Source organism: Arachis duranensis, chromosome 4 (genome assembly GCF_000817695.3).
Source record: "Arachis duranensis cultivar V14167 chromosome 4, aradu.V14167.gnm2.J7QH, whole genome shotgun sequence".
In the NCBI taxonomy this organism is placed as follows: domain Eukaryota; kingdom Viridiplantae; phylum Streptophyta; class Magnoliopsida; order Fabales; family Fabaceae; genus Arachis; species Arachis duranensis.
In genome coordinates, this window is record NC_029775.3 from 113,842,167 (window position 1) to 113,853,009 (window position 10,843).

Below are 10,843 nucleotides of genomic sequence, written 5' to 3' on the forward strand. Positions count from 1 at the left end.
TCATACTGGCGGAATGCACCTTTGATTAGGTTACACTGTCCAGTTAGTTGAACTTCTTCAAAGTGCTTTTTCAGAACAAAACTTTTCAAACTCTGATTTTTTCTCCTTGCTTTGAACGAACAGCAAGCTCCTCTTTTATCTTCATGCACGTTTCTTGGTTCTTCATCCAAGGTCAACACCTTGAGCCTTGAGCTACACCAACTCACAGATTCACTTTTTCATTCTTAACATCAAAGAGTAATCTTTGCTTCTGACTTTTCCAACTTGTCCGAAAGCCATGAAGAAGTAACTGAACTTGTTTTCCAATGGTAAACCAAATATGAACCCTTGAATACCAACTTGATCCCCAAGTCTTGATTAAGGCCGTAGATACACAGCAGAATGGGGCAGAGAGCAACTTTCCCTTCAAAGCCATCTTCGAATAGTGCAGAGAGTAGGGGAGAAAGGGTGAAGATCTGATGCATGCAAGATGATATGATTTACCTTTCTTAAGCTTGATTTAGCTTGGGATTTCAGTTTTAGCTTCTGTACTTCAAGCTTCAATTCTCTCTCTCTTGCTTCTTTGGTTAAAGGCTTATGGAAGAGGCTCTTTCTCTTTCTTACTTTTCTGAAGTCTTGATATGACTTGATTTGAGAGGAGAGGGACGTTGCCTTGGTTTGAGCAAGATGGTGGGAAATTGAAAATTCTTTCAAGCTTGGATCGGGTTCTTCTCTTTTTGGCCCGGTGCCTTGCCATGCTTCTTTGTTTGATGTGAATGACTTGGGCTTGCCTTTATTCACACTTTCCATTCAGCCCATTTGCTTTGTTTTGTTATTTATTCAACTTGGGCTGCCAAAAATGAAGTGTGACCTGCAACATAGCATAAATAATTAGCAATGTGAACTTATTAATTTAACCACTCTAATTATTTATTTTGCCAAAAATAATGTTTGTCATCACTAATTATTTTAGTTAATTTCTTAACTCAACAAATTTTACACGGATTCTATTTTCGATGAATTTTATAATGCCGAGAATTGAGTACTTCATTAGTAAAAAGTACACACATATTTTTTACACTTTAAAATATATTCTCTATCGGTATATTTTTGTAATACATCTTATATTACATAATTTTTTAATATTATATATGTTATTAACCCTCATAATAATATTTCTAGATCCGTCCCTAATAATAGTTATTATATATGCCTTGTTAAAATATGATATATTGGTAGAAGAACAAGAAATTGGCTATATATTAAAATTAATGACTAATATATTTATATATAAATACATGTGTAATTTAATTTAATTTTAATATGTATTTATGTTTCAGTATATATTTTATTCTGTAGCTGATTTTAATAGTAAATTTTGGTATACATATAGTCTTACCTTAATTAAAATGAGAAGTTGTATAGATATATTACACGTAGCAGAATCCTACCTTAATTAAAATGACAAGTAACAATATGAGAAGTTGTATATATATATATACAACAGCAATACAACATCCATTTACAAAAATTAACATTGAAAAGAAGTCTACCAATGTATCCAAAGATTGAAGGTAGCACATACAGCAGGGGCATTATGATCATGTACCTGTGTGTCCATGTTGTTGCTGCTGCTGCTTCAAGTGAGAAGAGTGAAGCAAGTGCACTCTTAAAGTGGAAGGCCAGCCTTGAGAACACCAGTGTGTTGTCGTCGTGGGCAGGTACGAATCCATGCAAATGGCACGGCATTGCATGTGACAGAGCCAATTCCGTTACGGCAATAAATCTTGAAAATCATAATCTGAAAGGTACACTCCACACTCTCAGCTTCTTATCATTCCCCAACCTCCTCACCTTTAATATCTACAACAACTTCTTCTATGGAACCATACCACCACACATTGGTAACATATCCAAACTCAATACTTTGAACTTGTCTTTGAACGCTTTTGAGGGTACCATCCCTAAGGAGATGTGGACATTGACGAGTTTACGCGGGCTTGATCTTTCCCTGTGTATTTATCTTAGTGGAGTCATACCCAGTTCCATAGCAAATTTGACCAACCTATCATACCTAGATGTAGCCAAGAACAATCTTTCTGGCCACATTCCTCCTGAGATTGGAAATTTGAACAGCCTCAAGTATCTTGATCTGGCAGGTAATAAGCTTAGTGGTTCCATTCCCCACGAAATTGGAATGTTGACAAAGCTTGAGGTACTTGTTTTATCCACAAACATTCTCTTTGGAACTATCCCTTCTACCATTGGTAACCTTAGCAATCTGAATCACTTTTTTGTTTCAAATAACTCCCTCTCTGGCCCAATCCCATCCCTCATATGGAACATGTCTAACTTGTCCTGGCTATACCTTGATGGCAATCGACTATCTGGATCAATCCCTCCTTCCATAGAAAACTTGGCCAATTTGGAACGCTTTGTACTTCATGGAAACAATCTCTCTGGGTCCATTCCTTCCACTGTTGGAAACATGACTAAGCTCATCTACTTGTTCATGCGCGTCAATCATTTTTCTGGATCAATTCCTGTCTCCATAGGTAATTTGATCAACTTGAAAAAACTTAGTCTCCAAGAAAACAATTTCGTCGGATTTATTCCCAACACAATTGGAAACTTAAAGAAGCTCTCGCTGCTTGAATTGTCTTTCAACAATCTTAAAGGTAGCATTCCACCATCCACAAGAAACATGACCAACCTCATGATCTTTTTAGTATCTGAAAATAATTTAACTGGAAATTTGCCACCCCAAATCTGCTCAGGGGGATCACTAGAGTCATTTTGTGCTGATAATAATCACTTTACCGGTCCAGTACCAAGAAGCTTGAAGAATTGCTCTAGTATTCAAAGAATCAGGCTACAAGGTAACCAATTGGAAGGAGATATAGCACAAGATTTTGGCATATATCCAAAGTTGGGATTTATTGATCTAAGTGATAATAAATTTCATGGCCAAATTTCTCCTAACTGGGGGAGGTGCCCAAATCTTGATACCTTGATCATATCCAACAATAATATTTCCGGTAGTATACCCCCACAAATCGCAGAGGCTACTAAACTGGGTAAGCTTCAACTTTCTTCAAACCAATTGACTGGAAGGATACCAAAAGAACTAGGGAATTTGAAGAGCCTGCTTCATCTCGACATAGGCAACAATCAACTTGTAGGAAACATTCCAAAACAAGTTGTAGGGTTGCCTAATTTGTTGGAATTGAACTTGAGCAACAACAGACTAGATGGAAGCATCCCCTCTGAGTTTGATCCAATTCAACCTCTTTATTCTCTTGATCTTAGCGGGAATTCGTTGAATGGAACAATACCATCGGTGCTTGGACAGCTGAAGCAGTTGCAATTGTTGAACCTCTCACACAATAATCTCTCTGGCACAATTCCAAACACTTTTAGTAGCAGTATGTCAAGCTTGATTTCTGTCAACTTATCATACAACCAATTAAAAGGACCGGTTCCAAACGCTAGAGCTTTCCAAACAATTGAGTCACTGAAAAATAACAACGGGTTGTGTGGTAATGTCACTGGCTTGATGCCATGCCCAAGCAGCAGTGCTAGGCACAAAAGTCACACGGTCATGTTATTGGTATTACTTGTTATATTTGCAGTACTAGTGCTTTCTGTGGTGGCTGTTTCATTGTACTTTCTTTGTAAAAGTGCTAGAAACAAAAACAACTCAGCTAAAGAAGTGCAACAAGTAGAAGAACACTTTTCCATATGGAGCCATGACGGAAAAATGGCATTTGAAACTATCATTGATGCTACCAATAATTTTGATGACAAATATCTCATTGGAATTGGAGGGCAAGGATCCGTTTACAGGGCTGAGTTGCCTTCAGGTATGGTTGTTGCTGTGAAGAAGCTTCATAAGGAATCAGATGCAGGGAACAAGTCCAATTTGAAAGCATTTGAGAATGAAATCCAAGCACTGACAGAAATGAAGCACCGCAACATCATAAAGCTATACGGATATTGCCAGCATTCACGCTTCTCATTTTTGGTTTATGAGTTCTTGGAAGGTGGCAGTTTGGATCAAGCACTTGGCAGTGAAAAACAAGCAAGTGCATTTGATTGGGAGAGGAGGGTGAATGTGGTTAAAGGAGTTGCAAATGCTTTGTCATATATGCATCATGATTGCAAACCCCCCATAGTTCACCGTGACATATCAAGCAAGAACATTCTGTTGGACTCAGATTATTATGAAGCTCATGTCTCTGACTTTGGAACTGCTAAGTTTTTGAACCCAGATTCAAATTGGACAACACTTGCAGTCACCTATGGCTATGGAGCTCCAGGTAAGTCCATTACTTTTACCTTGTATTTTTACGTGGAAATTATTATCACAGTTTATTAATTATTACAATACTTGTGTATCATTTGAATTATTGAATGTAGAGCTAGCTCAGACTATGGAAGTGACAGAGAAATGTGATGTATACAGCTTTGGAGTGCTTTGTTTGGAAATTCTTATGGGAAAGCATCCAGCGGACCTAATAAGTTCATTGTTGTCACCATCAACAGCGAGAATAACATACGATTTGTTATTGGTTGATGTCATAGATCAGAGACCTCCCCTTCCTGAAATATCAATTGTTGGGGAAATAATGTGGATCACAAAGTGGGCACTTGAATGCTTGAGCCAAAGTCCACAATCTCGACCAAGCATGCATCAAGTTTCTAAAGAGCTTATGATGGGAAAATCACGTTTCCCGGATGACCAATTTGCTATGATCAGAATTGGACAACTCAATGAAGAATGGGAAACTCCACTTATGTGATTCATCATTTATGATCAAATCTAATGGTTCATATATACATCTTATGTGTAATCCACCCATATCTGAAGTTTATTTGCTTTGTCAGTGTGTGTAATGTGCATATATGTGAGTTGAAGTCACTTTCTTTTGTTATGTTTTGATCTGGACCATCTACCCCAGTATGGAGATGGCTCATGGATCAGTGGTTTGTACCTCCTCTAGGAGATAAGCTTGTTGAGTCAGAATACATGAATAAAAATAGAGCAATGTCAATGTTAACTTTATTTTTAATAGCAGCAGAAGGAACTCAAATATTAATTTGTGCACGTCATAAATGCTCAAAACGTGTGTTTATTAAAGACAGACCCTCTAATAAGTACGTATTTAAGATCTTTTAAATTTTAAAATAATGGTTCAATGGAACAACACCATAGGAATCAGGATGTCGGCCATTAGTTGTCTCTTTACATTTCTGATATACATTTAATGTCGTCATTTTTTAATACCACTGTGAAAGCTGAAAATTTAGGTAGGTGAAAATCTACGAAGACAAGAAGAAATTAAGCCGTGTGTATACAATAGAATAGATATTTAACTTATTATTATGTATATTTTGAAGGACAGAAATAGGAATGATACTAAAATATAAAAGTTAGATGATTAATATTAATAAAACGGAAAGAGTATATAAAGATAATAAAATTGTGAAAGAATAATAATGAAAGAAAAGAAAAGAAAAGATGAAGAAATTTTATTGATTGTTGATTGATTGAATTGTTCACTATGAAGGTAAAATTAAGTATATATAGAGCATTAGTCTATGAAAGATAAAAGATAAGATAAAGATAAAATAGAAATAAAGATAAAGATAACTGATGGTTTCAGTGGCTAAGAGAAGGGGGGGTTGAATCTTAGCCCCTTTTTTGCTTGCTAACACTTGCTGGACTTAGAGGAGACTTTTCTGTTTTTATCTCGTCCCTAGCCACGAGACATTTTCATTTTGTCTCGTCACTTGACACGAGACAATTTTGATTTTTCATCTGAACAGTAAAAACAGAATTGAAGTAGGAAGAGAGAGAGAAGATGACACCCAGATATATCCTGGTTCAGCTGCTAAGTGCAGTGCAGCCTACATCCAGTCTCCATCACAACAATGATGGAATTTCACTATAATCATCCAGATTGCAACTTGTAAAGTGCTAACCCAACTTACAAGGGGATTCCTACAGAATCATGAAACACAACATAGATGAACAAAGGAACTCTAAGACATCTATGGCTTTTTCTTTTAATTTTGCACTCTCTGCCTTTTTCCGCTCTATGGCTTTTTCATACAAACCTCACTTGTTTGCCTTTTTCCATGAGACTCAAGACATGACAAAATTAAACAGAAAAATACAAAACAGAAAACATTGAAGGAGAAGAAGAACTGCTAGCTTAGGTAGCTCTGAGAACTCTGTGCCTTGCACTCTCAAATCTTACTCCTTCGATCAAACCATGACTGTTTACCTCTTTTATAGAGAAGTGAAGCCTTCACAGTTGAAACACAAACCCGAGCTCAGCTTCTTTTCCTTCACAACAAAACCGGTTCGGTCACAAAGAGAGAAGAGGTAACTCATGCAAAAACCAACATGCAAATACCTCTAGTCCTTCCTTGGTCATCACTCTTCATCAATCCGAGCACTCCATCCTTGGCTTCCTCTCCAAGATGGATTTCTGGCCCTTGATGCTTCATGATGATGATGACTTCATCTGCTTCAATCTCTGCCTTCAACCATCACTTCGCCACTCTAGCTACTCCCTGTGGTGGTTGATCAGAATCGAAGACAAGTCACGCTTCAAGAATCTCACCTCTTGGCCGAATCTTCATCCTTCTTTTTGAGTATGAAGGATCCGAGATTACCTCACCAAATCTTACTAGATTAGGTGATAATCTCAGCCACAGCATACTTTTCTTTTTCTTTTTCGTGCCATCAACTCGATGGTCTTTAGCCTTGCTTTTCTTTCCTTTTGGTAGCTCCAAGCAGCTTCCATGGCTTCCTGTGTAATAACCGAAGAAAGAAGAGGAAAGGTAAGAGAGAGAAGAGAGAAGTTTGAACTCAAACTAATGGGTAATAACAAAATGAAATTAAAGTCCCATTTCCCTAGCTTAGAGTGGCGTGTATCATTATGATCACCATCATGTCAATCACACTCTCTCTCATGTTCCCCATGCTAGTTTAATTAAATTTCAAATCCTTCAAAAAGTGAGTTGGAATCCGTTGGAAGCTTCATGGACTTGGGTAATGCATGGAAGCATTCAATAATTTTGGGCTTGGTTGCAATACAGATTATTCTTGGCCCAACTAGTATCAATTGCTTTCCTGATGGATTTGGATCAAACATAGGAAGCTTTCTTTGGGCTTGTAGTAACAATATTACTCTAACCCAGTTAATCATCACAATAATTCAGCCATATATCATTGAATATTTTTGAATCAATGCTGAATTGGAAAGCAAATTCACACTTGGGCTGCAGTATTTTATTTTATTTTCGGCCCAATTCAATTCCTGCATTACAAAATTATTAATTAACATATAATCAAATAACATTGAATTAATGATTTTGTAATTAAATATTTTAATAATGTTTGTTCATCACAAAAATTAATTTGGAGTTTTCCAAACTCATCAATCTCCCCCTTGATGACAAACATTATTAAAATTGAAATGGAAAGAAATTTAAAGATTGAGTACGAGTACTCCCTTTGAGGATTGAATTTCTCCCTTTCCAAATTGTTACATGGCTCTCCCTTAATATATGCTATTTTTCCAAGGGAAGCATAAACCTGTAACATTTTAATCAAGCTTCAAAATAACAATGTTATTTAGCATACTTATTCATAATGCTAAATGCTTGATTTATGAGCAGTTTTAATTGATAATCAAAACTCATTTGATATCAAAACTGATTTACTGCTCAAACAAACACATCAACTAAGCTCAAACAGTGTTGTTCAAAAAAAATTCAATTATTTTCCAGTCAAGGTATCAGAGCTATATCATTCAAGTAAGGAAAATATTTTTGAATCTCATATGAACAAAACATGGCAGCTGTTAGATAACACAGTTTAAAGGAACTACCAAAAAACATGTTTTCTGATTAATATATTTACCAAGATGAATAAGAATATTCCAAATAAAACATGTTCATCAAGGTAAATCAACAATCAGGCATTCAATAAGTCAAACATCATTATAAACCAAATGCCAAATGCAATAAGCAGCAGTAACCATAGTGAAACAAGTATGATGACAACATGCATTCTTTAAACAAGGGTGATCATGAATTTTTATCAATTGAAAATTTCATCCCCTGTTTTCATTATCCTCCCCCTGTTTCATTAGCTCATTAGCTCCAAATTTTAATTTTGGAGACTATCCTCCCCCTTTTGTCATCAAGGGGCACCTGCACGAAATATGAATAATAACACAAAATATTCATAACAAAAGTAACAAGAGTGTGTCAAAGTATCACAGAGCAGGGAGTTTCAAGTCATGCTCATACAAAAAATGGATTGAGCCTAATAGAGCCAATATCAAATAAAAGGAAAACAGTCATTAATCATCAGACAAGTTATAATCAGAGTCTGCAACTTCTTCTTCACTGCCAGCGCCCAGATCCTTTTCCAAGTTCTCCAGCATCATACCAACTCGCTCTCTACATCTCCCCCAAGCACGTTCATTTTCATAGGCTAGCTTTCGAGAAGCCCTATGGAATTGAATCATGAGTGTAGACATGTTAGAGAATTCGGTAAGGATTTCCCTTGTTGACTCGGTTGCTTTGGAGGATTCAAACTGGCTTTCAAGGTCACTGTCCATTGGCATTGATTTCTTACCCTTTGCTCCTTTTACAGCACCACCGCCTTTAATCATAGAAATTTTGTTCTCCACAGTCTCATTTGTTAAATCTACCTTATAGTACTCAAAGATACACGTGAGAAACATTCCATAAGGTAAGTTAGCCTTTTTGGTACTTCTTACACAGTCCCACATATGTCTGATCATGAGATAAGCAAATGAAATAGGAGAAGAAGTAACAAGGGCAAAAATTATTAAGGAATCGGATACGGTTACCCTATTATGAGAACCACTTTGTGGAGTTAAAATGTGGGTAGTGATGCGATGCAGCAATGAGTTGGTTGGTCCAAGAGCTTTGTGAGTAGGAACAGTGCCATCTAATCCAGACATATTTGCACAGATTTGAGAGAGAACTTGCTTGTAAGGAATCCCAACATGATCATCCCATTTGTCACTCATGTATACCCTCGGTCCCTCGTCCGTGTACCCAAGGGCAGCACTGATTGTTTCAGTGTTCAGAGCCATATGTACACGTTTCACATAAGAGTGAAGAGTACCATCAATCAGTCTGAGATTCGCATAAAATTGCCTAACCAATTTTGGATATACCATTTTGTGAGTGTGTAGCAGTGGAGACCATTTGATGTTATCAAACAGGGGTTGCAAAATAATTCCTTTGGCTGACAGTTGATCAAGATTCACCAAGTAGGAGGGACAGATATGCCTCTTTTCCAGAACTTCTTGATGGAATTCATAAAATGCACATGTCAGGAATCTGGATGGATCATAGTGAGAATGTGGCTTGTGGAACTTGTTCTTGAATTCTAGTGACTCAAGATTTGCCGGTTCCTTGGTTTCATGCAATACGAAACCTTTGGGCTTCTGAGAGCTTCTGCCTGAAGTGTGTGGTGTTGTCTTCTTTGGTGATTGCGGCGGTGGAGAGGAAACGGGTGAGGTTTGAGACGATTCTTCTTCAACACTTGGCTCCTTGTTCTTGCCACGGCCAGAACTCTTGTGAGCAATCTTCTTTCTCATGGTGGGTGTTGGTTTGACCGATTGAGAAGGAGAGGAAGAGGATGTTGAGTGAATGTGAATATGAGTGTGTGTTTGTGGAGTGAACGGTTTTTGAGAGAGATGGATTCTTTCACTTTTTCTTGATGCAGTTTTCTTTTTCATTATGGGAAGAGAGATAATGGGGGTGGAAGAAGAAAGGTTGGCCGAAGGTGGAGAGTGGAGGGAGGTTAAGGAAGCAATAAATGTTGATTGGAGAGAGATGATGGGGGTGGTTAATAGTCATAATGCACGGTTATTAACCAAAGCGGTTTCCCAAAAATTTGAAAAGAGAGTTCCTTGAATCAAGGGATTAGTTGAAAAGGAAGGATTTGATTTGACATAATCCCTTTTTCAACTAGATATGAAAGGACATCTTTGAGATTTGGTTTTCAAAAAGAATAATTAACAAAGTGGTCAGAGATGGATCAAAGGGATTTTGTGGGCCCATTGAAATTTGTTTCTGCGCCGTCTCCCCCTTAAGCATAGCTCTCCTATCATGCACTTATTTTTATCTCGTCCATTCCTGCGAGATAAAATTGAACAAAGTCAGATATTCACAGTTTTTCAACTTGATTTAAATCAATCATTCCCAAGCTTTTCCTTAACAAACAGAATCTATCTTCACAGAGGGGTTTTATAAAAATATCAGCAAGTTGTTCTTCAGATTTTACAAATTGAATATCAATAGTACCCTTTTGCACATGTTCTCTAATAAAATGATATTTAATTTCAATGTGCTTTGTTCTTGAGTGCAGAACAGGATTTTTGGAAATATTTATTGCACTCATGTTATCACAAAATAAGGGTATGCTATTGATTTTTAATTTGTAATCTTCCAATTGAGTTTTTAACCAAATTAATTGTGAACAACAAGCAGATGCGGATATATATTCAGCTTCAGCTGTGGATAGAGCCACTGTGGCTTGTTTCTTGCTTGACCACATGTTGAGTGAGCTTCCAAAGAAGCAACACATGCCGAAGGTGCTCCTTCTATCCACTCTATCTCCCGCATAATCTGCATCACAAAAACCTACTGCACAAAAGTCATCAGATTTGGGATACCATAATCCATAATTACAAGTTCCCTTAATGTACCTAATGATGCGTTTAACAGCCGTTAAATGGGATTCTTTTGGGTGAGATTGAAATCTTGAACATACACCCACACTTTGAACAATATCCGGTCTAGA

General features: G+C 37.0%; 1 protein-coding gene across 2 annotated transcripts; it reads left to right on the top strand.

The window, feature by feature from the left end:
- Positions 1-1,504: 1,504 nt before the first annotated feature.
- On the top strand, positions 1,505-5,044 carry LOC107486056 (MDIS1-interacting receptor like kinase 2-like). 2 transcript variants are annotated; one of them, XM_016106596.3, is made up of 2 exons: positions 1,505-4,298; positions 4,399-5,044. In XM_016106596.3, exons 1-2 carry the CDS (start codon positions 1,535-1,537, stop codon positions 4,779-4,781), a joined length of 3,147 nt encoding a protein of 1,048 aa, XP_015962082.1. In that variant the 5' UTR covers positions 1,505-1,534; the 3' UTR covers positions 4,782-5,044. The 2 variants fall into 2 exon arrangements, with proteins under 2 accessions (XP_015962082.1, XP_020996717.1); XM_021141058.2 differs by having other exon boundaries at positions 4,445-4,638.
- Positions 5,045-10,843: the final 5,799 nt, after the last annotated feature.

What these genes read in the sequence shown, in the direction of transcription:
- LOC107486056 (XM_016106596.3), top strand. Translation starts at nt 1,535, where the DNA reads ATGTATCCAAAGATTGAAGGTAGCACATACAGCAGGGGCATTATGATC. An exon ending in CTATGGCTATGGAGCTCCAG is followed by an intron (nt 4,299 to 4,398) that starts GTAAGTCCATTA and finishes TATTGAATGTAG; the next exon opens with AGCTAGCTCAGACTATGGAA.